Source organism: Ranitomeya imitator, chromosome 4 (genome assembly GCF_032444005.1).
Source record: "Ranitomeya imitator isolate aRanImi1 chromosome 4, aRanImi1.pri, whole genome shotgun sequence".
In the NCBI taxonomy this organism is placed as follows: domain Eukaryota; kingdom Metazoa; phylum Chordata; class Amphibia; order Anura; family Dendrobatidae; genus Ranitomeya; species Ranitomeya imitator.
Window position 1 is genome coordinate 269,370,687 of NC_091285.1, and position 27,892 is coordinate 269,398,578.

Sequence of the window (27,892 nt, forward strand, 5' to 3'; positions counted from 1 at the left end):
CATAAAGATGGTTAGGCATAAATGACTTATTCTACAACGAATAATGGCAATTACACAGGAGGAGGACTGATAAGTATCAAATAAGTGCTGGTTCTATGTAGTCCTCCACAAGATGGATTTTTTCCCCCTCTAGATTTCAGTGTAATCTTATATTCTGGATTCTTTCGATTAGCGGGATTATATTCCAATGTGTATGTAATCACTGCAGTTAGAGCAAGTCGTAAGGACACGTGAGGAGTCCGGACAGCACAAAGGTCACTTGCAGAACAGTATGATGACAACCTGCCAGCTGCAATGTCATACAACGTTCTAGTACATATTTTGTACAGGAAAAAGCAGATAAAATATTTAATATGTAATGCACAGTGCACATTGACCAGATGTTTTTTTACAGAATGAAGTATAACCAAAATGAACAGTTAGTACATGTGCAAACCCTGCAAAAATCTGACTGGTATTTGCCGTGGGGACTGGGGAATGAACTTTAGAATACAATTAGATTTCCACAAAATACAAAGGGCAGCAAAGTGCATACCATCCTAACAATGTACATAAGTTATTAAATAAAGAACAGGTTTAAAAAGAATATAAATGAAGCTTTAAGTAGGTCTTTTCTACATGCATATTATTCTTCGGTAAAGAAAAACATGTAAAAAGGCCATTGGTAATTGCTCGGTTATCAGCTGTAGAAAATGCCAATTCTCTGGTCACGCACTCTGCTAGTTTACCACTTCCTGATGGATTTTGTTATTTTTTTTTAAATTTTATTTTCAATTAAACACTGTTATATTTTGTTATTCCAATGGTAAAAGAATAAGTGACTTGGAATATGGCAATCTTCCTGATCGGACAAGTATCTGCTCAGTTCACACATTATCCAGAACAACATCCGCCTGCGCTCTGTGCCTGTGGTTCATCATCTACAATCTGTACTCCTCTCCTTGCGGTTCCTGATTGGCTTGGCCCATTGCCTTTGGCTCTTTCATCTACTTGTGCAGTTTCTATCATTCCTATGGAAGCGAGAAGGAAAAAATATAGTTAGCCTTTAAATAGTTTAACAGACCCATTCATTAACCCCTTTACCCCCAAGGGTGGTTTGCACGTTAATGACCGGGCCAATTTTTACAATTCTGACCACTGTCCCTTTATGAGGTTATAACTCTGGAACGCTTCAATGGATCCTGGTGATTCTGACATTGTTTTCTCGTGACATATTGTACTTCATGACAATGGTAAAAATTATTTGATAGTACCTGCGTTTATTTGTGAAAAAAACGGAAATTTGGCGAAAATTATGAAAATTTCGCAATTTTCCAACTTTGAATTTTTATGCAATTAAATCACAGAGATATGTCACACAAAATACTTAATAAGTAACATTTCCCACATGTCTACTTTACATCAGCACAATTTTGGAACCAAAATTTTTTTTTGTTAGGCAGTTATAAGGGTTAAAAGTTGACCAGCAATTTCTCATTTCTACAACACCATTTTATTTTAGGGACCACATCTCATTTGAAGTCATTTTGAGGGGTCTATATGATAGAAAATACCCAAGTGTGACACCATTCTAAAAACTACACCCCTCAAGGTGCTCAAAACCATATTCAAGAAGTTTATTAACCCTTCTGGTGCTTCACAGGAATTTTTTGAATGTTTAAATAAAAATGAACATTTAACTTTTTTTCACAAAAAATTTAATTCAGCTCCAATTTGTTTTATTTTACCAAGGGTAACAGGAGAAAATGGACCCCAAACATTTGTTGTACAATTTGTCCTGAGTATGCCGATACCCGACATGTGGGGGTAAACCACTGTTTGGGCGCATGGCAGAGCTCGGAAGCGAAGGAGTGCCATTTGACTTTTCAATGCAGAATTGACTGGAATTGAGATGGGACACCATGTTTCGTTTGGAGAGCCCCTGATGTGGCTAAACATTGAAACCCCCCACAAGTGACACCATTTTGGAAAGTAGACCCCCTAAGGAACTTATCTAGAGGTGTGGTGAGCACTTTGACCCACCAAGTGCTTCACAGAAGTTTATAATGTAGAACCGTAAAAATAAAAAATCATATTTTTTCACAAAAATTATCTTTTCGCCCCCAATTTTTTATTTTCCCAAGGGTAAGAGAAGAAATTGGACCCCAAAAGTTGTTGTACAATTTGTCCTGAGTACGCGGATACCCCATATGTGGGGGTAAACCACTGTTTGGGTGGATGGGAGAGCTCGGAAGGGAAGGAGCGCCGTTTGACTTTTCAAAGCAAAATTGACAGGAATTGAGATGGGACGCCATGTTGCGTTTGAAGAGCCACTGATGTGCCTAAACATTGAAACCCCCCACAAATGACACCATTTTGGAAAGTAGACCCCCTAAGGAACTTATCTAGAGGTTTGGTGAGCACTTTGACCCACCAAGTGCTTCACAGAAGTTTATAATGCAGAGCCGTAAAAATAAAACAACATTTTTTTCCCACAAAAATTATTTTTTAGCCCCCAGTTTTGTATTTTCCCGAGGGTAAAAGGAGAAATTCGACCGCACAATTTGTTGTCCAATTTGTCCTGAGTACGCTGATACCCCGTATGTTGGGGGAAACCAACGTTTGAGCGCATGGCAGAGCTCGGAAGGGAAGGAGCGCCATTTGGAATGCAGACTTAGATGGAATGGTCTGCAGACGTCACATTGCATTTGCAGAACCCCTAATGTACCTAAACAGTAGAAACCCCCCACAAGTGACCCCATATTGGAAACTAGACCCCCCAGGGAACTAATCTAGATGTGTTGTGAGAACTTTGAACCCCCAAGTGTTTCACTACAGTTTATAACGCAGAGCCGTGAAAATAAAAAATCTTTTTTTTCCCACAAAAAATATGTTTTAGCCCCGAGTTTTGTATTTTCCCAAGGGTAGCAGGAGAAATTGGACCCCAAAATTTGTTGTCCTATTTGTCCTGAGTACGCTGATACCCCATATGTTGGGGTAAACCCCTGTTTGGGCACACGGGAGAGCTCGGAAGGGAAGAAGCACGGTTTTACTTTTTCAACGCAGAATTGGCTGGAATTGAGATCGGACGCCATGTCGCGTTTGGAGAGCCCCTGATGTGCCTACACAGTGGAAACCCCCCAATTATAACTGAAACCCTAATCCAAACACATCCCTAACCCTAATCCCAACAGTAACCCTAACCACACCTCTAACCCTGACACACCCCTAACCCTAATCCCAACCCTATTCCCAACCGTAAATGTAATCTAAACCCTAACTGTAACTTTAGCCCCAACCCAAACTGTAGCCCTAGCCCTAACCCTAATCCTAACCCTAGCCCTAACCCTAACCCTAGCCCTAGCCCTAATGGGAAAATGGAAATAAATACATTTTTTTAATTTTTCCCTAACTAAGGGGGTGATGAAGGGGGGTTTGATTTACTTTTATAGCTGGTTTTTTTAGCGGATTTTTATGATTGGCAGCCGTCACACACTGAAAGACGCTTTTTATTGCAAAAAATATTTTTTACATTTTGAGAGCTATAATTTTTCTATATTTTGGTCCACAGAGTCATGTGAGGTCTTGTTTTTTGCGGGACGAGTTGATGTTTTTATTGGTTACATTTTCGGGCACGTGACATTTTTTGATCGCTTTTTATTCCGATTTTTGTGAGGCAGAATGACCAAAAACCAGCTATTCATGAATTTCTTTTGGGGGAGGCGTTTATACCGTTCCGCGTTTGGTAAAATTGATGAAGCAGTTTTATTCTTCGGGTCAGTACGATTACAGCGACACCTCATTTATATCATTTTTTTATGTTTTGGCGCTTTTATACGATAAAAACTATTTTATAGAAAAAATAATTATTTTTGCATCGCTTTATTCTCAGGACTATAACTTTTTTATTTTTTTGCTGATGATGCTGTATGGCGGCTCGTTTTTTGCGGGACAAGATGACGTTTTCAGCGGTACCATAGTTAGTTATATCTGTCTTTTTGATCGCGTGTTATTCCACTTTTTGTTCGGCGGTATGATAATAAAGCGTTTTTTGCCTCGTTTTTTTTTTTTTTTTTTTACGGTGTTTACTGAAGGGGTTAACTAGTGGGCCAGTTTTATAGGTCGGGCCGTTACGGACGCGGCGATACTAAATATGTGTACTTTTATTGTTTTGGTTTTTTTATTTAGATAAAGAAATGTATTTATGGGAATAATATATATATTTTTTTTTCATTATTTTGGAATATTTTTTTTTATTTTTTTTTTTTTTTTACACATTTGAAATTTTTTTTTTTTTACTTTTTTACTTTGTCCCAGGGGGGGACATCACAGATCACTGATCTGACATGCAGCGCTGCAGCCTTCACAGTGCCTGCTCTGAGCAGGCTCTGTGAAGCCACCTCCCTCCCTGCAGGACCCGGATCCGCGGCCATATTGGATCCGGGGCTGGAGGGAGGGAGGTGAGACCCTCGCAGCAACGCGATCACATCGCGTTGCTGCGGGGGGCTCAGGGAAGCCCGCAGGGAGCCCCCTCCCTGCGCGATGCTTCCCTGTACCGCCGGCACATCGCGATCATCTTTGATCGCGGTGTGCCAGGGGTTAATGTGCCGGGGGCGGTCCGTGACCGCTCCTGGCACATAGTGCCGGATGTCAGCTGCGATAAACAGCTGACACCCGGCCGCGATCGGCGGCGCTCCCCCCGTGAGCGCTGCCGATCGCATATGACGTACTATTGCGTCCTTGGGAAGTAAAGCCCACCCCACATGGACGCAATAGTACGTCTGATGGCAGAAAGGGGTTAAAATATACGCTTTTTTTTTTTTTTTTTTTTTTTGAGTCTTGGATCCCACAAACCATTTTTTCGCTTGAATAGGAGAAAAAAAAAAATATCGGTCTCTAGACTTTGGGTAGGGTAAGAGGTGGCTACAATACGAGTTACTATCAGATTCTCTTGTACAGTGGGTACGTAAAGTATTCACACCCCTTTAAATTTTTCACCGTTTCATTGCAGCCATTTGGAAAATTAAAAAAAATTTCATTATTTTTTCACATTAATGTACACTCTGTACCCCATCTTGACTGAAAAAAGACATTTTTGAAAATTTATTAAAAAAGAAAAACTGAAATATCACATGGTCATAAGTATTCAGACCCTTTGCTCAGACACTCATATTTAAGTCACATGCTTTCCATTTCCTTGTGATCCTCCTCGAGATGGTTCTACTCCTTCATTTGAGTTCAGTTGTGCTTAATTAAACTGATAGGACTTTATTTGGAAAGGCACACACCTGTTTATATAAGACCTCACAGCTCACAGTGCATGTCAGACCAAATGAGAATCATGAGGTCAAAGGAATTGGCCATGGGCTCAGAGACAGAACTGTGGCCAGGTACAGATCTGCCAAGGTTACAACAGAATTTCTGCAGTACTCAAGGTTCTTAAGAACACAGTGGCCTCCATAATTCTTAAATGGAAGAAGTTTGGGACCACCAGAAGTCTTCGTAGACCTGGCTGTCCAACTAAACTGAGCAATCGTGGGAGAAGAGCCTTGGTGAGAGGTAAATTAGAACCCCAAGATCACTGAGGCTGAGCTCCAGAGATGCAGCAGGGAGATGGGAGAAAGTTCCACAAAGTCAACTATCACTGCAGCCCTCCACCTGTTGGGGGTTAATGGCAGAGTGGCCCGACGGAAGCCTCTCCTCAGTGCAAGACATATGAAAGCCCGCATAGAGTTTTATATATTTATATATAGCACCGCTCATCACCTGCCCAATACAATCCCAACAGTGAAACATGGTGGTGGCAGCATCATGCTATGGGCGTGTGTTTCAGCTGCAGGGACAGGAGGACTGGTTGCCATTGAAGCAAACATGAATGCAGCCAAGTACAGAGATATCCTGGATGAAAACCTCTTCCAGAGTGCTCTGGACCTCATACTTGGCTGAAGGTTCACCTTCCAACAAGACAAGGACCATAAACGCACAGCTAAAATAACAAAGGATTGGCTTCAGAGCAACTCTATGACCATTGTCGACTGGCCCATCCAGAGCCCTGACCTAAACCTAACTGAGCATCTCTGGAGAGACCTGGAAATGGCTGTCCACCAACGTTCACCATCCAACCTGATGGAACTGGAGAGGATCTGCAAGGAAGAATGGCAGAGGATCCCCAAATACAGGTGTGAAAAACTTGTTGCATCATTCCCAAGAAGACTCATGGCTGTACTAGCTCAAAAGGGTGCTTCTACTCAATACTGAGCAAAGGGTCTGAATACTTATGACCATGTGATACTTCAGTTTTTCTTTTTTAAATTAGCAAAAATTACATCTGTTTTTTTTTTCTCAGTATAATTATTATTTATATAGCAGCATTAATTCCATGGTGCTGCACATGAGAAGGGATTACATCAAAATACAAATATCACTTACAGTAAACAAAACTAACATTGACAGACTGGTACAAAGGGAAGAGGACCCTGCCCTTGCGGACTCACATTCTACAGTAAAGATGAGGTGCAGAGTACATTAATGAGGGAAAAAAAAATAGCTTTTTTGATTTTACCAAATGGCTGCAATGAAACTAATGAAAATACTTTCTGTACCCACTGTATCTGTGACTTATTACCAAGGATGGATTTACATGGACGTGCTAAAATTGACCCAGACATGTCAGCAAATTTCTGACATGTCTGACTGAGAAGGGAAGAGCAGCAATCCTGGGCAGTAACCACTAAATAGTGTACAAAGCCACTACCCAAAGTGATAATTGCTGCTTGGTGGGGGTACAGTAATTCATTGCTGCACTAATAAAACTAAAAAAAAAAATAAAAAAGCCGCAGATGCCAGGCAGTTGTTATGGCTCCTGTCTAGAGACCACCGATTAATGACCTGAACAATGAACGGTGTCCTGCAAGTCAACAGGCACCAAATCTTAAGTTTTAAAATTAAAAGTTTTAAAACATTAAGAACGCAGAGAATAGCTGCAAACACAGCTCAAACTGAACGTATTAGGCATTTATTTTAATGGGCCTTACATAGAGCTACCTGGCTGACCTGTCGCGTGCGATAGGGTGCGCGTGTGCCAAGGTGTGCGTGCATGCGTAAGTACGTGTGTGCGTGCGATAGGGTGTACGTGTGTGCACGTGCGTGTGTTAGGACTACACCAGTCACGACTTTCATTAGGAGAATCACCCCAAATACCTACTTTTACAGAGATCAAGGAATAACTCTTCAATGCCCTTATTTTGCTTGGCCGACGTATGATAGTGCTTTGCACCCACGGATTCTGCATACCTGAAAAAGTACAAAAGAAACTTAGAAAAAAAAATAATATTTTAAAAATGAAGTATTTGATTACTCGTAATGAAATGAACCATACGCTTCTGCTTCTTGAACAGAGACGTGTCTTTCTTTTTCCAAATCTAATTTGTTTCCTGTTCGAAAGAAAAAAAAAAAAAAAAAAAAATCATAAGAATTTAGTGTACTGTCATACTACAGGAACATCCAACTCTCCCAGTTACAGATAATGGAAAGCAGCCGAACCACGGGACGTATAGGAGGACATCACATCTGATCATCTATGCTCAGGGGGGAGAACAAGTGCACAGACATTACAGCGAGGATCGCAAAGGGTTTTTTTCTTTGAAGTATAAGGGCATGTGTCCACGTTCAGGATTGCATCAGGATTTGGTTAGGATTTTATGCAGGTAAAATCCTGACCAAATCTGCACCTGAGGTCACTGGCAGGTCACCTGCGTTGTTTCTGCAATGTAAGGACATGCTGCGTTCTGAAAAGACACGCCGCATGTGCATTTTCGCAGATATGCTGCATGCGTTTTTCCTGCATAGTGGAAACGCGATTTCATAAAATCCCCTCCACTATGCTGTAACATCTGGACGCTGCGGCTCAATGCAGCATCAAAAACGCAGCGTTTCCTGAACGTGGAAACATACCCTAACAGTTTAGAAACAGGCAGGGAGAGGTTTATCTCAGAGGAGGAAAAAAAAAAGTCAGCTGCGATCCCCTCCTGTAATGTCCATTTTCTCTTTCACTTTCTTCCCTGCCCAGGAGCTGTGGTATGATCAGACCGTGTTCCTGTACAGACACGGCCATTACACATTTATAAGGTTATCTCAGCACATGAACAATTAATTACACACATCCAATAGTGGAAATTATTATTATTATTACAAGATCTATTGATTAAAATATCAACTTTTGTTTGTGGGGAAAACCCCTAAAGGGGGTCGCTCACCCTGGTGTACAGCACAGAGGAGTGCAATGTCAGGTCTTGCATTGCACTCTGATCAGTGTTCTTCAATGAGACAGCAATTCTACAATGTATTTTTTCTCATGCAGATACGATTTGGCAGTGTATCTCGCATGGTACACATCTATTCAAGTCACCGGGTGAGTGCAAAATATCGGACTGCACTCAGATGACATCCAAGCACGCTCCAATAAATGCAGAGATGGGCAATGGAGTAGAGACACTAATCTCTCCCGTGGTCCAACTTGCTCGTGTGAGCGGATGGGAGCGCAGAGCACTGACACTGCTCACGCTGGCAGCAGAGTTTGAGCTGAGTGCCATTATCATACTGCATCCGATGCCCTCGCACTGGATGTTATATGGTCATGTGACCTGGCACTACAGCCCATTCTGGATAGCACAGTAGTAACATCACAGGTGTGTAGAATTCTGCAGGCGGGAATCTGAATCTGAGCAATGCGGATGCAGATTAGGGACACGAGTTCAATGCCGCAGATTCAATAACAGTCATGCAAGAATGACACCCACCTACTATACATAAACAGATTTCATTTCCCAGCATTTTCCGCAGTTCTTTCACCCAATTTTTTACCTAGGAAATAAAAATCAGAATAAAGCCAATGAAGAAAAATTGACAACTAAACGTGTGCTATTAACCCCTTCACGATGAGGCAAATTTCAGTTTTTTGTTTTTTCCCCCCTTTGCTTTCCTTGTTGTACTTTTGAATGACATTTTACCATAGCGTACTGGAAAAAAAAAATCCAAGTGGGAAAAATTGTGAGGAGAAAAAGAAAAAAAACCAAACCCCACAATTCTGACTTAATAGGGAATTTTTTTCAGTTTAAATGGTGTTAAAACTGACCATGCAATATGATCCTGCTTATCATAATTACGCATACCAAAATTATTTTAGTGGAGAAGAGAAGATACAAAAACTAGAAGTTTACTACAAAAAAAAAAAAAAAAAAAAAAAATTACAAAAATATATTCTTGGGTTGAGTTGCCATTTTTCCTGAGATCCGTAACGATTATATTTTATTATGGACCTGTGTGACTGCTTATTTTTTAACAGGACAAGATTACGATTTCATTGATACCATTAGCAGATAGATGTAAACTTTTGATCGTTAGTTACAGCATTTTTGTTGAATTGCAGAGACCAAAAAATATAATTTGAGATCTTAACATAGTAAAACCAATGGTGTTGTTCAAAAATACAACTTGTCCCGCAAAAAATAAGCCCTCACATAACCATATTGAGGAAAAAAAAAAAAAGTTATGGCTCTGGAAAAGGAGGGGAGAGAAATACAAAAACGCAAAACCAAAAAAAGCTCGGGGGAGTTAATGACCAAAAGCATCAATTTTCATCAACATTTAATGAATGTGTTTGGGCACCTTAAAGTTGTCGTAAGGGCTAGTGACAAGTCTGCAGTCACCAAGTGATTGCAGAATCATGACAGTATGCGATGCACACACTTCCACCATTCCCCATGCATTACATACTTGCAGTTCTGCGCCTACCAGGCTCCCCTTCTATTGAGAGAAGTGGATCAAGTTTAGCTGGTACTTGTCTACAAGTATGTAAAGTAGTATTCATGAGGCTATGTGACTTTCAACTAGCACAGGGGATGGCGTCAGATTCGGCAGACTTGTCCCAAGCCCGGAGAAGCCCTTTTATAAGTGGAAAGCTCGTATTGCACAAAATGGATTGGCTTATTCTACAGTGTTTGTTTGCATAAGCTGAATCATCACAAACATACTCAAAGCTCAGCAACAGGACAAAGTTTAGTTAGAATATATACAAAGTACATATGCAACAGCCCAGTTAGCCATCACAGGCTGGGCAATACCTTCTGGAACGAGTCCTCATCTGTTATATCATAGACTAATATAGCTCCATTAGAGTCTCTGTAGTAGATTGGACCAAGTGCATGGAATCGCTCTTGCCCAGCGGTGTCCTATACAAATAGAAAAAACACAGGATTAACACTGACCGTACAACAACAGTCTTGTTGCCAAGAACTCTTACCAATGGGTAAAAGCAACAACGTCAGCATTTCTGTCAGAGAGAAATTGGCTTTACACAGCATTGGAGCAATTCATGCCATTTATTTTATACTACCAGCTGGTATATCACACTCATTGGCAGAGGAGAACTGGACTATAATACAGAACTGCTCATTAAAAGGAAATCTGTCAGCAAGTTTTTGCTATGTAATAAGACAGCAGCATGAGGTAAGGACAGAGACCCTGATTCTAGGAATGTATCACTAAGGATAGGGTCCAACAGCCATAAATTTATAGAGCATTGGGTGGGCTATAAATAAATATAATATGCAAAATGCTATTATGATCAGAATAGGGTGATCCGATTCTCTCAGATGAGAAAGGCAAATCAGACTATGAAGAGATTGAGAACAAGATTTTTGTGTACTCAGCGTAAAATCCTTTTCTCCAAGCCAATCATTGGGGGACACAGGACCATGGGTGTTATGCTGCTGCCACTAGAAGGACACTAAGTAAACGAAGAATTAACTCCTCCTCTGCAGTATACATCCCTTGACTGGCCAGTAACGACCCAGTTCGGTAGTAAAGCAGTAGGAGTATAAGAAAAACCAAGACAAGTAAACCATGTCAAAAACTAAGGAACAGACCACAACAACCAGCCAATAGGCTAACAGGGTGGGTGCTGTGTCCCCCAATGATTGCCTCGGAGAAAAAGATTTTACGGTGAGTACACAAAAATCTCCTTTTCTCCTACGCCTCATTGGGGGGACACAGAACTATGGGACGTCCTAAAGCAGTCCCTGGGTGGGGAGCAGTTGCACTGCTAAAACCCTATGTTCCACTGGCTTACTGAGGTACCGCCGTCTGCAGAATACGCCTGCCGAAGCCTGGGTATGAACAGGATCGTGCTTTGTGAAGGTATGCAGACTGGACCAAGTTGCAGCTTTACAAAGCTTTTGTGCTTAATCCTGGTGCCGAATGGCCCAAGAAGCACTGACCGACCGAGTCGAACGCGCCTTAATCCTTGCTGGGACAGGGGTGTTCCTGACGCGGTAGGAATCCTGAATAGTGGAGCGAAGCCACTTGGCTAGAGTGGCCTTTGAAGCAGGTAGGCCTTTCCTATGTCCCTCCGGAATCATGAACAGGACATCCGACTTACGGAAGGGAGCCGTGCGAGATATGTACCGCCGAAGAGCTCTAACCACACCCAGAGTATGGAGAGCTTTCTCGATACGATGGGTTGGTGCCGGACAGAATGACGGCAAGACAATGTCCTCATTTAGATGAAAAGAGGAGACGACTTTAGGTAGGAAAGAGGGAGAGGTTCTCAAAACTACCTTGTCTGGGGGGGGGGGGGGGGGGTGAGAAATCAGAAAAGGGGGTCGGCAAGAGAGGGCCGCCAACTCAAACTCTCCTGATTAAAGTAAATCGCCACGAGAAAGACCACCTTCCATGAAAGGAGGGTGAGAGATGTCCTGCAATGGTTTGAAAGGGGCCTCCTGAAGAACTCCGAGAACCAAGTTAAGATCCCATGAAGCCAGAAGCATTCTATAGGGAGGTACCACCCGGGAGACTCCTTGGATGAATGTCTTACCCGGCAGTCTGGAAGAGATCTTTCGTTGGAATAGAACAGACAATGCGGACACTTGTCCCTTGAGCGAGCCTAGGGCAAGGCCTGACTCTAAACCTGATTGGATTAACTCCAGAATGGACGGAATGGAAAACACCAGAGGAGAATGTCCATGGGTATTGCACCATAAGAAGATGCGCCAGGTGCGATGATAAATGCGCATGGATACGGGGTTCCTAGTGCGAATCATGGTAGAAGAAACCCCTGGAGAGAATCCGGCTTGTGCTAAAATCCAGGATTCAACGGCCACGCCGTCAAAAACAGGGCCCCGGAGTTCTGGTGGCAAATCGGGCCCTGTGTGAGTAGATCCATGCGATCTGGAAGCCGCCAGGGGACCATTTGAACGAGTTCCGCGTACCATGCTCAGCGCAGCCAGTCCGGTGCGACGGGGATCACCGGTCTCCCCTCTGCCCTGATCTTCCTTTGCTCCCGAGGGTCATCAAGAGGTGGAAATATGTATGGCAGCTGGAACCGATGCCACGACAGGACTAGAGCATCTGCCCCTATGGCGCAAGGATCGCGGGATCAAGCAATAAACTGGGGAACCTGGTTGTTGAGCCTCGAGGCCATGAGATCCACATCCGGCGTCCCCCAGCGAAGACAAATCTGCTGGAAGACCACTGGATGGAGGTACCACTCGCCCAAGGCAAGACCTTGGTGACTGAGGAAGTCCGCTTCCCAATTCTCCAAACCCGGTATGTGGATCGCCGAGATGAGCGAGTGATTGGTCTCGGCCCAGCGCAGGATGTGGGAGACTTCGAGCATGGCTGCCCTTCTGTGGGTTCCCCCTTGCCGGTTGATATATGCCACGGCTGTGGCGTTGTCGGATTGGATTCTGATGGGATGGCCTGCGAGAAGGTGGTGAAAGTTGTGTAAGGCAAGTGTGATTGCTCGAATTTCCAAGATATTGATTGGAAGACATGATTCTCTTGCGGACCAATGACCTTGTGCCGTGTGGTGATTGAAAATTGCGCCCCAGCCCAAAAGGCTGGCATCGGTGGTCACCACTAACCAGCGCACTGGGAGAAAGGACTTCCCTTGGTTCAGGGAGGACTGTAGCGTCCACCACCTGAGGGTCTGCCTGACCTGTGGTGACAGGCGAAAACGACGGTGGAGGGAAAACGGACATCTGTCCCAGGCTAACAATAGCGCCTGTTGCAAGGGATGTAGATGGAACTGCACAAACGGAACGGCTTCCATCGCCGCAACCATTTTCCCCGAGGATGCGCATCACGATGCGAATGGAGTGAGGGACTGGGTGGGAGAGCTTGCGTGCTTCCCTGTTGTAAGGGCAAGACCTTCTCTGGAGGGAGAATGACTAACCCGCGGGAAGAGTCCAAAATCATGCCCAGGAAGCAGATTTGCTGAGCCGGCATGGGAGAGGATTTCTCGAAGTTGATTTTCCAACCCAGGCGAGAAAGAGAATCCACGGTGATACTTACAGACTCCTCGCAGGCAGAATGGGACGGACCCTTGATTAATAGGTCGTCCAGATACGGAAGAACTACCACTCCCCGAGCGTGAAGAATGGCCATGACGGCCGCCATGACCTTTGTGAAGACTCTGGGGGCGGTGGCGAGTCCAAAGGGCAAGGCCACAAACTGGAAGTGTTCTTCTTGGACTGCGAAGCGCAACTGCTGATGAGAGGGAAAAATTGGAATATGTACATAAGCATCCTTAATGTCTATGGATGCAAGGAACTCTCCTTTTTCCAGGGACGCAACAATGGAACGGAGTGAATCCATCCTGAAGTGTTGGACCCGTACGAACTTGTTTAGCAGCTTGAGGTCCAGTATGGGCAGCAGAGTCCCGTCCTTTGGGACCACGAATCGGTTGGAGTAAAACCCCTTGAACCTTTGGTCTCGAGGGACAGGAACGATGACACCGTCCCTTTGAAGTGCCTGTATGGCCTGAAAAAGATGTGACGCCCTTGATTTGGGGGGGGGGGGGGAGAAGACTGAAAAAAGCACGGGGGGGGGGGGCGGGGGAGAAATGGAAGAAAACTCGATTTTGTATCCGGAAGACAAGCTCTCTGACCCACTCGTCCTGAACAACCGAGAGCCAATTTTGACGGAACGAAAGAAGGCGTCCGTCTACTTTGTCGGTGTCCGCCGCACACTTCGACGAGTCATTGTGTAGAAGGTTTAAGGGATGTGGATGCCTTAGGGCCACAAGGTCTTGGTCTGGGTTTCCAGGAACGGTTTTGTCTGTATGACACCCGGGGATTTCTGTTTTCCCACTGTCCCGAACCAGGGGGAAGAGGAGGACCAACTGGAGTTGTTACGAAAGGACCAGAATCGAAACTGCTGTTGATTCCGAAAGGGGCGGGCAGGTTTTTGCTGAGGAAGGAATTTACTCTTCCCTCCGGTAGCGTCAGAAATTATTTGGTCTAGTTTCTCCCCAAATAAACGGCCAGTTTGGTAAGGTAAAGAAGTCAGCGACTTTAGAAGCAGAATCTGCTCGCCAATCACGGAGCCATAAGGCCCTCCTGATGGAGATTGTGCAGCGCAAGCGGCTGCAAATGCAATTAGCCGCATCTATGGAAGCGTTAACTACGAAATCTCCGGCCTGAGCTATCTGGTTAGCTAGTCTGGCCGCCTCTGGGGGAAGATTACTGTCGTGGACGGTAGAGGTTAACACCTCTGCCCAGGCAACCATTGCCTTAGCCACCCAGGTAGCGGCAAAAGATGGAAGGAGAGCTGCTCCTGAGGCCTTAAAGACTGAGCGAGCCAGGTAGTCAATTTGACGGTCAGAAGGATTTTTGACTGATGAACCGTCGGACAGAGATAAGACTGTTTTGGATGAGAGTCGCAATATGGCAGGATCTACAGAAGAAGAGAGAAGCCACTCCATCAGATCCTTGGAGAAAGGATATTTGGCTTCCGTGGCGTTTTGAGCCGTAAATCGCTTCTCCAGGTGTTCCTGTGTTTTTGGACAATGTCCTGAAACTCCGGGTGATTAGCAAATATATTTTGGACGTGTTTAGTCTTTTTAAAAGACACGACGTGTTCCTGGATGGATACAGATTCCTCGTCCACCATTAGTGTTTTGCTGACTCCCTTGTTGAGGCAGTCAAGTGTCTCCTGACCGATAGAGGAGTCTTTGGTTAAAGATTCCTCCGACTCGTATTCCGAGTCATGTATGCTGCGACCCTTGGGGGGCGAGAAGATGAGCTCACAGATGCTGAATCTTGAGCCTGGATGGGAGACGAGGGTAGGGTTTTTTTCTGGCACCCCGAGATTCCTGTAGTACGGTATGCCCCCTGTGGTTGGACGGCCCGGCACCGGCGCCAGATTCCCTCGCAGGCGAGTTCTGGCTTAAGGAGGACACCCGGAAAGATTCCAATGCTTTGACCAAGGAATCCATTGAACGTGGCAAGGACACAGCCCACTCAGGAGGGTTAGGCTCGACAGGGGTCGGTGGAGACATTGGAGGTGGAGGCAGAAGGCGGCTGCGCACAGGCCGGGTCACAGTTCTGGCACAAAGGGGTATTGTGGGCACGTGGCACAGAATTGCAAGTGGCACATGAAGTAAAAACAGTGTGCTTTTTATTGCCCCTTTTAGCCTCGTTAGATTGAGAAATAGTGTATGTCTATTCTCCAGTAACTGCTAATAGCAGGGCTATGGGTGCAGAGAAGGGGTTAAGCTTTTCCCTATGGAGTGGAGCAGCTTACCCAGGGTCCTGTGCTGGTGTCCCCAGGGAGGAAGAGAGGGAAGTAGCATTTTCGGCTGTATTTCCCTGCAGCAGTGGAGTCCCAAGATGGCGCCCGAGATTTGCAGGGCTCTTCTCGTTCAGAGCGAGAAGTGCCTGAGTAGTGGGCGGGGCTCTGGCGGTGGGCGGGATTTTTGAATTACGGCCTAGTCCGGCTGAAGAAGCAGGGGACTAAATTAGTGGAGCCGGCCGGTGGAGTGCGCCGGCGGCCGCGATGCTGCGCCTAACAATCGCCACCGGCATCTAGCCAGCAGTACCTCTCCCCGGGGACCGGCAGCGTGAGGAAGGGTAGTACTCACCGAGGAGGGAGCCACCTCCAGCTCAATCGATCCTCCCTATGCCGGGGGATGGAGAGCATCCTGATATGTGCCTGCCGCAAGGGGACTTACGGATGTGCCTGCCGCAAGGGGACTTACGGATGCTGTGGGGACTACATGACGCCGAGGTGAGGGCTTAATTACAGAGGAGCCCGGGCGTAGATTAGGCGTGCCCCAATCGTCGCAGGAGAGGTACGGGGAGGTATACTCGCCGTGCTCACCTGTTGATGGTTCGGGGGAGAGCGGACCCTGAAAAGGAATCCGTCGCCCCCTTCACTCCGTTAATTAAAAAAAATAAAAAAATTTACAGAAAAAAATAAAATAAGAAGCATTGGGGTCTAAGAACAGACCCAAGTGCCTCCTACAGACACTAAGCAAGAACTGGGTCATTACTGGCCAGTCAAGGGGTGTATACTGCAGAGGAGGAGTTAATTCTTTGTGTTTACTTAGTGTCCTCCTAGTGGCAGGCAGCATAACACCCATGGTCCTGTGTCCCCCAATGAGGCGTAGGAGAAATGTATCCATCTTCACCATTCTGTCAGTGGGCAGAAATCAGACTGTGCACCAAAGTCATCAAAGTGCAGTCCAATGATTTTCTCACCCACATTGACCTGCATGGTTGAGGGGCGAAGCGGGTGAGTGGTAAAAACAAAGACATAGCCCCCATATACTAACATTGGTCCGAGTGTGATGACACTTTGCAAGATCGCCCTTAAAGTCACTGTTCTCTTCTGCTGATCTAGTAGAGCTGTATATTGCCCTGCATAAACCACCGATTCTGTGTATGTCATATTGAGACAGCTGCTGGTCATTGCTGGGGGTGTAGATGGGCTAGGAGGCACAAGGCAGCTTGTCCAGGAGTGATAATCTCCTGCTAATAAAACACAGCCTAGTACGTGACATCACTTACAAATCTGACAGATTCAATTTAAAAAAAATAAATAAATATATATATTTTGTTAAAAGGGAAACTCACAAGAAAAAAAAAAAAAAAAAAATCAACATTAATCTGCAGATATGGGATTAATCTGCAGTTTAAATAGCATTATTAGGCCGCCCCGGCAACTGAAAAAAAAAAAAAAAAGAAAAAAAGAAAAAAAAAAATTCCCCCCTTGGCAGCTTTCCGTTTCAGTTATAGGGCAGTGCCAGCACTAGTTTAGTCACCCCTCTGAGTATACAGAGTGGATTCTGAAACCAAACCCCAAAGCAGAGTTCGTGTCAGTCAGGGCCAGTGCTGGTTCAGTCACCACTCCGAGACTATAGAGCGGCGGCTGGAACTGCGCCCCCAGCCCAGACTGACAGCCAGCCCTAAAGCTGGGGGCACAGTTACAGCTGACAGAACCGATGATGCCTCCGTGACTGAAATGGGAACGCTGCAGGTGGAATAAAAGTAATTTTCTCCAACATTCAGCTAAGTGCAGGCGCCCGGGCAGGATAAATGCCATTAACCCCTTGTCTGAAGGTTAATAGTGGTGTTTTTTTTTCTGGCGATAGGTTCCCTTTAAAAAGGTATTTAGCGAGATGGGAGTAAGCTATGCACAGTATGTACGATTGCTGGGGGGCAGGGACAATACCTGATGCCAAGAAAGGGGCCGGAGTCCCTTCCATAAATAAAGGAGTAACAACCATGCATCACTACCACCCCATTCACTTATGACTGATTTAGTATGTACTCCACTCAACCACTATTTCTGACTTACGGAACACCAGTTCACAGGATCAGTGGAGATTCCAGTTGTAGAACATAACTTATGTCTGGGTCACTGTCTGTTATGTACTTTAAAACTTTTTTTTTTTTCTTTTTCATGTATATCATTTTTATTTCAATAAAGAATGACTTTTGGGATAAATAAGTGGAAGGATCACTATGTCAGAGTTCTGTTTTCATTGGCTTTGAATATACCGTAATACAGGCTTTCCTAGGAATGAAATGCAGCACACAAGATTGTTTTAAATCCTCACCATCTAGGATCACAAGTCTAAAAACCATATAGGAGAACACGTATTGCAAAAACAGAGGAGAGAACACAGGATGGAGTGGGTAAGAAAGACATACCCAAATAGCAAGGTTTACCCTCTTGCCGCCGATGTTTAACTTCTTTGTAAGGAAGGATGCCTGAAAATAAAAAGGAACATATTGAGTGCACTTCATGCATGACAGAAGGAGGGAGGAAAGAAAGAAAATAAAATTCTCACATGATCAACAACTGCAGTCCAAACCGTGTACACCCTGACCCCACTGCCTCACTACTGAGCATGTACATACCCCAACCCCACAGCACTGCCTCACTACTGAGCATGTACATACCCCGACCCCAGAGCACTGCCTCACTACTGAGCATGTACATACCCCGACCCCAGAGCACTGCCTCACTACTGAGCATGTACTTACGACCCAACAGCACTGCCTCACTACTGAGCATGTACATACCCTGACCCCACAGCACTGCCTCACTACTGAGCATGTACATACCCCGACCCCAGAGCACTCCCTCACTACTAGGCATGTACATACCCCGACCCCACAGCACTGCCTCACTACTGATCATGTACATACCCCGACCCCAGAGCACTGCCTCACTACTGAACATGTACATACTCCAACCCCACAGAACTGCCTCACTACTGAGCATGTACATACCCCGACCCCACAGCACTGCCTCACTACTGAGCATGTACATACCCCGACCCCAGAGCACTCCCTCACTACTAGGCATGTACATACCCCGACCCCACAGCACTGCCTCACTACTGAGCATGTACATACCCCGACCCCACAGCTCTGCCTCACTACTGAGCATGTACATACCCTGACCCCACATCACTGCCTCACTACTGAGCATGTACATACCCCGACCCCAGAGCACTCCCTCACTACTAGGCATGTACATACCCCGACCCCACAGCACTGCCTCACTACTGAGCATGTACATACCCCGACCCCAGAGCACTCCCTCACTACTAGGCATGTACATACCCCGACCCCACAGCACTGCCTCACTACTGATCATGTACATACCCCGACCCCAGAGCACTGCCTCACTACTGAACATGTACATACTCCAACCCCACAGAACTGCCTCACTACTGAGCATGTACATACCCCGACCCCACAGCACTGCCTCACTACTGAGCATGTACATACCCCGACCCCACAGCACTGCCTCACTACTGAGCATGTACATACCCCGACCCCACAGCACTGCCTCACTCCTGAGCATGTACATACCCCGACCCCACAGCACTGCCTCACTACTGAGCATGTACATACCCCGACCCCACAGCACTGCCTCACTACTGAGCATGTACATACCCCGACCCCACAGCACTGCCTCACTACTGAGCATGTACATACCCCGACCCCACAGCACTGCCTCACTACTGAGCATGTACATACCCCGACCCCACAGCACTGCCTCACTACTGAGCATGTACATACCCCGACCCCACAGCACTGCCTCACTACTGAGCATGTACATACCCCGACCCCACAGCACTGCCTCACTACTGAGCATGTACATACCCCGACACCACAGCACTGCCTCACTACTGAGCATGTACATACCCCGACCCCACAGCACTGCCTCACTACTGAGCATGTACTTACGACCCAACAGCACTGCCTCACTACTGAGCATGTACATACCCTGACCCCACAGCACTGCCTCACTACTGAGCATGTACATACCCCGACCCCACAGCACTGCCTCACTACTGAACATGTACATACCCCGACCCCACAGCACTGCCTCACTACTGAGCATGTACATACCCTGACACCACAGCACTGCCTCACTACTGAACATGTACATACTCCAACCCCACAGAACTGCCTCACTACTGAGCATGTACATACCCTGACACCACAGCTCTGCCTCACTACTGAGCATGTACATACCCCGACCCCACAGCACTGGCTCACTACTGAGCATGTACAGTACATATCCCGACCCCACAGCTCTGCCTCACTACTGAGCATGTACATACCCCGACCCCACAGCACTGGCTCACTACTGAGCATGTACAGTACATATCCCGACCCCACAGCACTGCCTCACTACTGAGCATGTACTTACGACCCCACAGCACTGCCTCACTACTGAGCATGTACATACCATGACCCCACAGCACTGCCTCACTACTGAGCATGTACTTACGACCCCACAGCACTGCCTCACTACTGAGCATGTACATACCCCGACCCCACAGCACTGGCTCACTACTGAGCATGTCCATACCCCGACCCCACAGCACTGCCTCACTACTGAGCATGTACTTACGACCCCACAGCACTGCCTCACTACTGAGCATGTACATACCATGACCCCACAGCACTGCCTCACTACTGAGCATGTACTTACGACCCCACAGCACTGCCTCACTACTGAGCATGTACATACCCCGACCCCACAGCACTGGCTCACTACTGAGCATGTACAGTACATATCCCGACCCCACAGCACTGCCTCACTACTGAGCATGTACCTACCCCGACCCCACAGCACTGCCTCACTACTGAGTATAAATGCAGCATAGATTCATCTCCACTAAAAGCCAAGACACTAAGATGAGGAACAGAACAGACATTATAGGACATTTCAAACCTTTCCCAAATTCTGAAAACATTTACAGCACATATTGCATTGAACTACTGTACCCAATTTAGTATTTTAGGAGTCGATCCATTTTATACCAACTCCACCAAAATAGACAGACTTCACAGCCCTTCCTCTTACTGGATCAATGTCTGAGAAAACAATTCATATGCGAAAGAGGATGCTTCGGCACACGCTTGGTGTGGCCAAGAGTTTTGTGCAATGTTAGGGTATGTGCACACGTTGCGGATTGGCCTGCGGAATTTTACACACAGAATCTGCATCTCTTGGCAGAAAACACAGGCCAAAATGGTTGCTGATTTAATGCGGATTGTCTTGCGTTTTTTGATGTGCGGATTTGCCTTAATCAATGTATAGTCAATGGGTGCAGAAACACTGCGTTCCGCACAAAGAATTGACATGTTGAGGAAAATAAACCGCTGCGTTTCGGCGCGGAATTTTCCGCAGCATGTGCACGGCGGTTTTTGTTTTCCCATCGGTTTACATGTTACCGTACACAGCATGGAAAACTGCTGCCGATCCGCAACGTGTGCACATACCCTTAGGCCTCCTTTATTTGCACATTGACAGAGCAACGTCTGCCGGTGTGTGTGGCCACACGTTTTAATCTGAAACAGCCTGCTGCACTTCCAGGTGAAATAGTGCAGTGAGCATCAGAAGAAAAGAGACCGGAAAAAGAATGTTCGTGACCGCACTTATTCAGGGAAGCGGGACCTGTCAATCAGAAGTGGGGAAGGGGCTCTAATATGTATGTGATGGTACACCAGGCTCTTGAGCATGCTAAGGGTGCACCAAAGCCTCCTCATTCACCTATGAATCAAGTTATGTTCTCAAGCACTACAGCAGTAACCGGTCCACTGAAAATTCATTTTGGAGCCGACTGACTCCCTTTAACCATTTTGTGGAAAGAACTTCACACGTTTAACAAAGACAGATCAAACTTTAATCATAAAATATAAATGTATATATGTCTATTTTATTCTATTTTCTGAAATTAGACCCAGGCAATATAGCATGACAAAATCTGGCCCGCAGGGGGAGTATATTTTTCCTGCGACAGCCCAGTATCACAATTTAAACTATCAGCATCCTAGATGTTGACACAGTTGAAAGCAATGCTGGTGGAAAGAGCACGATGTGGGGGCCATGCTATACTGTACGGAAGACTATGTGGGGCCCATTCTATCGTATGGAGGGCTGTGTGGGGACTACAGTTGGAGGATCATACTGCCATGGGGGTGGGTCATTCTTTGTCGGGGAGGTACAGTAGGGTCACCATGTCACGTACGTGGAGGAATTTACTGTGGGGGCATCATATTGTGTTGGGCCACTTGTTTGCACTGTACTTTATCTGTATTATTCAAGGCTTTTGAATCCTTTGTTACATATTTAAAGTTAGGGTACCTTCACACTCAGCAACTTTACAACGAGAACGACAGCGACCCGTGACGTTGCAGCGTCCTGGATAGCGATCTCGTTGTGTTCGACACGCAGCAGCGATCAGGATCCCGCTGTGCCATCGCTGGTCGGAGCTAGAAGTCCAGAACTTTATTTGGTCGTCAGGTCGGCGTGTATCGTTGTGTTTGACATCAAAAGCAACGATGCCAGCAATGTTTGACATGGCGCTAACAACCAGCGAGAACGATAAGTGAGTCGCCGTTACGTCACTGGATCGCTCCTGCATCGTTCTGGAGTTGCTGTGTTTGACGTCTCTACAGCGACGCTCCAGCGATCGGCTCGTTGTCTATATCGCTGCAGCGTCGCTGAGTGTGACGGTGCCTTTAGGCTATATGCTTTTTACTGCCCTTATTTAGAACAAAATTTTAAAACCTGTAAAGATCTATTAAAATATAATTTGCTTTTGAGACAACATATTTAAGTTAGTTTCCATATGAAAAAGTTAAGTTATATTTGATAAGGAAAATACGTCCTCCATCGTAGACATTTCTTTTTAATAAATATCATTGGTGGCCGGTGACTTTCAAGCTGTGAATTTTGGCCCTTTGTATTGGAGTTTGACATCCCTGCTATATATTGTGACCATGTTATGTCAGACATAAGAGCCTTGATGCTATTTTATATTAGTGTTAGGCTTCTAAAAAAAAAAAAAAAAAACGTTTTGATAATGTTTGCACATTGCACCTTACTAGAGCAAAAAGTCACATGTTCTGCTAATACGTAGCAAATGTCAGGCATGCATAACACCCCCCACCTGCCCTAAAAAAAAAGAAAAAAAAAAAAAGCGCCCATACTGGACATAGATATAGAAACAGAGGGCTCCAGGGTTCATTCCTGTTATTTGGAGTTTACCATCTTGTCACTCCACACACTTAAAAAAAATTCTGAGAGAGAGACAGAGACCAGCCGACACTGTAACATGCCTATTAGCAGGACAGCATTGTGACCGACATGCAGAGGGGATTCTCCGTGGATTAGGACTTCTGCTTACAGAAATCTTCATACAAGGCTTTCAGCTGGGAACATAAAGGGATCATTCCCGCCATAAATATCCTCATGAAGTGTACTAACTAATAACTCAAACTACAACTGAGCGCCTAAGGTGCCCACAAACCAGATTCTTAGGCCATGTTCACACAGTGCGTTTTTTTTCAGCGGAACCGCAGGGTTTTTGCCGCTGCGGTTCCGCAGCTGTTTTCCATGCAGGGTACAGTGTACTGTACCCTATGGAAAACAGGAACCACTGTGCACATGATGCGGGAATCGGGAAAAAAAGCCGCGCTGAATAGCCGCGGTAAAAAAGAAGTACCATGTCACTTCTTTTTTCGGAGCCGCAGCGGTTCTGCACCCATTGACCTCCATTGTGAGGTCAAACCCGCAGATGAAAAAAATATCTGCGGGTTTTACTGTGGTTTGTGGTGCCGAACCGCTGCACCAGGAAGTGCGGGGAAGCGGGCGGAAGTGCGTGGACGGAGTGTAGCTGCCCCCCCGTGCTCCGATCCCGCCCCCCCGTGCTCCAATCCCACCGCCCCGTGCTCCGATGCCCCCCCCCCCCAGTGCTCCGATGCCCCCCCCTTATACTTACCCGGCGTCCCGGTGTCCGTCCGGCCGGCCGTCTTCTCCCTGGGCGCCGCCATCTTGCAAAATGGCGGGCGCATGCGCAGTGCGCCCGCCGAATCTGCCGGCTGGCAGATTCGTTCCAAAGTGCATTTTGATCACTGAGACATAACCTATCTCAGTGATCAAAATTAAAAAAAAAAAAAAAAATAGTAAATGACCCCCCCCCCCTTTGTCACCCCCATAGGTAGGGACAATAAAAAAAAAAAAATTAAGAATTTTTTTTTGGTTAGGGTATTTTCAGCCATTTTAACTGCATAGAAAACTGCATAAAAAAAAAAAAGGATCAAAAAAAAGGATCAAAAAAGGACCAAAAAAAGGACCTGCGTTTTCTGCCAAGAGCTGCAGTTTTTTAAAAAACAGTCCTGAAAAAAAAAAAAAAAAGGATGGAAATCAGGAACGTGTGAACATACCCTTATATAGGAAAAATCACATTTCAGCCAGACATACATATTACTATATATGAGGCAAAGAGGGAACAGGAAAAAAAAAATAAAGGAGTCTGGACCACATCACTGGTATCTAGCTATATAATTGTCTAAGGGGCACTTCCGTCTGTCTGTCCCGAATATTCAGTGGTCGAGGCCAGCCAGTGGGCGTATACAAAAGGGCAGGGGAGACCAGGAAGTATGCAGAGCGAGTCCCCGCCCACTCCGTACAGGCCCGGCCAGATGCGCTGTAGAGGGGGCGGAGTCGGCAGGGACCATGGCCGCTGTTGGGGCTACCATGGCAAAAAGCCGGGGACTAAATTAGTGGCCGCGGGTCGTGGCCAGCCAATACAGGCCCAGCCAGAAGCGCTGCAAAGGGGGCAGAGTCACGTGAGGAAGGCGGAGCCGCTCGGGACCATGGGCGCTGTTGGGCCTAACGCAGCCAAAAGCCGGGGACTAAGTTTGCGGCCGCAGTCAGTGATGACGGCCGCGGTTATTCATGACAGCTGCGACTGCAGGAAACAGCGCAGCACATGCGGCGGTGACCGCTGCGAATGGAAGGTGAGTATACACTACGTGGGCTGGGCAACATGCACTACGTGGGCTGGGCAACATGCACTACGTGGGCTGGGCAACATGCACTACGTGGGCTGGGCAACATGCACTACGTGGGCTGGGCAACATGCACTACGTGGGCTGGGCAACATGCACTACGTGGGCTGGGCAACATGCACTACGTGGGCTGGGCAACATGCACTACGTGGGCTGGGCAACATGCACTACGTGGGCTGGGCAACATGCACTACGTGGGCTGGGCAACATGCACTACGTGGGCTGGGCAACATACACTACGTGGGCTGGGCAACATACACTACGTGGGCATGCATATTCGAGAATACCCGATGCGTTAGAATCGGGCCACCATCTAGTTATCAGATAAACATCAGTACAATAAACTGACTACTTATGTGACAGTCAGTTGCTAATATACGGTATTACAAAGTGAAGTGCAACAAAAAGGTGAATATGAAACAGTCATTGATAATACTGTAGTCCAGTAGACCTATATTTCCGAATACATTATACTGTTCCCTTGTTTTACAGCCATGCCAATGCATACAGAGAACAATGAGGTGCTAGTGCAATTACGGAGGTAGGGGATTATAGCTAAAAACCTGTCATCAAGCATCTAGCTACTGCTTTCCCATGTTGTGTATAATGTGGGATCCACGCCATGCACCCACATGCACATTTTGCTATTGCTGCTTTTTCAATGGGATATACCCCTATTAAGATTAAAAGAAGTACTGTAATTTGAGGTCTGATTAAACATGTTGCAATTTGTTTTTTTTTTACATTCATACAGAAGAGAAAATAAAAGCCCCCAAGTCTATGTTACCCTATGTTCAGTGGAAATCTGGCATATACACAGACAGGGCCATTGACTATAATCATGCAGACTAAGTCACAGTGTGCCCTAGCATCCATCATTTCTGGCAATATGCATGTTTTGGGGAGGTGGGCAGCCAGACAGACTATGTCTTGCTGCCCGCCTCAACTAGGTTTATACAGCCCAATATGATGCACAACAATACACTGACTCCATCTGCATCATTATAGTCAGCAGCCCTGTCAGCGCATATGGCTGAACCCCATTTTGTGAGGGTTCAGATGTCAGCCTGACTGACTCAGCCACTGAACAGAGTTAAAGGTGATGTGAACATTCTCTAAATCGGAATTATCTGACGTGTCGGGGTGCCGCATCCCTTAGGAGGTCCTGCTCCTACGCTGGGTATGTGTTAACCATTATCACTGGTATAATTCTGCGGGTTATTGGACCCTCTATAACTCACTTGGCACAGCTGGCTATAATTAGTGTGTATTTGTGTGCATCCACATACTTCATCTTTGTTTCATAATGTACATGCATTATTACCTATGCAGCAGGCCTCCTGCCCTACTTCTGACACTTGTCAATTTTGTATAGAAGCTCAAAGAATCTGGCACTCTGAAGAGAAATAAATGAGACTTATTTCAGGGGTCCTTATAGATAGTGTATTATCAAACATACACACGTGTCAGGCCATGGAGTGGGAGAAGATATAAAGAAGGCGAGATATATACACAATATCTATAAGGACCACTGTGATAAGTCATTTTTTTCCCCACTATACTCACTTCAGAGTGCCGGATTCTTAGAGCCTCTACATTACAGATTGGGATCTTATCCAGTAGTGCCGCATTTCCTCTCTGATTTGTCAATTTTAGGTCATTCACACCCTTTTCCTTTTCTTTGTGTGTCCCCTCAGGTTTTCCTACTTAAGAGAGGGAAAAAAAAAAAAAAAGGATTTTTGGATGCTTACTGTAAAATCTGTTTCTCAGAGCCTTCACTGGGGGACACAGGAACCATGGGGTGTATGCTGCTGACACTATGCACAAAAAAAGTTAGCTCATCCTCTGCAGTGTACACCCCACCGACTGGCATTATACTCTTCAGTTCGTGAGAAAGCAGTAGGAGAAAAAACAGTAAGGTTGAAACATAACCACAAACATGAGAACTGTAAACGTGGAGAACAGTCATATAACAGAACAGAAAGTGAAAAACATGGGAGGGTGCCGCGTGTCCCCCAATGAAGGCTCCGAGAAACAGATTTTACGGTAAGCAACCAAAAATCCTGTTTTCTCTATCGTCTCATTGGGGGCACACAGAAACCATGGGACGTCCCAAAGCAGTCCCTGGGGTGGGAAAAACCAGACTTCCATCAAGTCAGAGGACTCACCACAGCTGCCTGCAAGATCCTTCTGCCCAGGCTGGCGTCCGCCGAAGCGTAGGTAAGGACCTAGTAAAATTTGGCTAACGTGTGGATGGAAGACCAGGTTGCCACTTTGCAAAGCTGTAGGGCGGAAGCCCTGTGGTGTACCGCCCACTGCCCGGGTAGAGTGAGCCTTTATCCCAGGAGGGGGCACTCTGTTCTTGACCCGGTAAGCCTCCAAAGTTGCCATTCTGATCCAGCGAGCAATAGTCGCCTTGGAAGTCGGCAGGCCTTTACGCGTGCCATCAGGAATGACGAAAAGAGAATCAACTTCCGGAAAGCGGACGTTCTAGCCAGGAAGATCCTCACGGACCTGACGAGGTCCAGCTTGTTCAACAATCGCTCCAGAGGATGAGTCAGAGCTGGACAAAAGGAAGGTAGAACAATGTCCTCGTTGAGGAGGGAAGGGAAGGGAAGGAAGGAAGCCTGAGGACCACTTTGTCCTGGTGGATAACCAAGAAAGGAGGATGGCAATAAAGGGCCGCCAACTAGGAAACGCGGCGGATAGAAGTGATGGCCACAAGAAAGGCCACCTTCCAAGATAGAACTGACAGGGAAACCTCCCTGAGAGGCTCAATGAGGGAACCCATCAGAACATCCAGCACAAGATTTAAATCCCATGAATCCACAGAGGCCCTGTACGGAGGGACAGCATAGGCTACTCCTTGAAGGAAGGTCTTAACCTGTGGCTGAGAAGATAACGTCTTCTGAAAGGATAGAGAGCGCAGAAACCTGGCCCTTAGGGAACTAAGAACAAGGCCCGAAACCAGTCCTGCTTGAAGGCCAAAATGAAAGGGAAAAAGAAATAGGTGAAACGCGGTTGGACTCGCACCAACGAAAGAAAGCCTTCCAGGCATGATAGTAGATCCTGGAAGACGAAGGCTTTCTAGCCTGGATCATGGTGTGAATCACCCGGCCCAAAAGGCCAGACGCTCTTAGAACTGCGGTCTCAACAGCCACGCCGTTAGACTGAGCGACTGAATTCGGGTGGCAGATCGGACCCTGAGACAGCCGATCGGGGCTGTCTGGAAGGCGCCAGTGGGC

General features: G+C 46.2%; 1 protein-coding gene across 1 annotated transcript in view; it reads right to left on the minus strand.

The window, feature by feature from the left end:
* Positions 1-319: 319 nt before the first annotated feature.
* The window catches only part of RAB21 (RAB21, member RAS oncogene family), a 41,494-nt gene continuing 13,921 nt past the window's right edge, over positions 320-27,892 (minus strand). The window contains exons 2-7 of the mRNA XM_069764597.1: positions 17,973-18,032; positions 10,101-10,208; positions 8,778-8,841; positions 7,358-7,412; positions 7,184-7,272; positions 320-1,010 (exon numbers count right to left, since the gene is read on the minus strand). Of these exons, the coding sequence (XP_069620698.1) occupies positions 874-1,010; positions 7,184-7,272; positions 7,358-7,412; positions 8,778-8,841; positions 10,101-10,208; positions 17,973-18,032 (513 nt within the window). The 3' untranslated portion in view covers positions 320-873. The remainder of the gene's footprint in view (positions 1,011-7,183; positions 7,273-7,357; positions 7,413-8,777; positions 8,842-10,100; positions 10,209-17,972; positions 18,033-27,892) is intronic.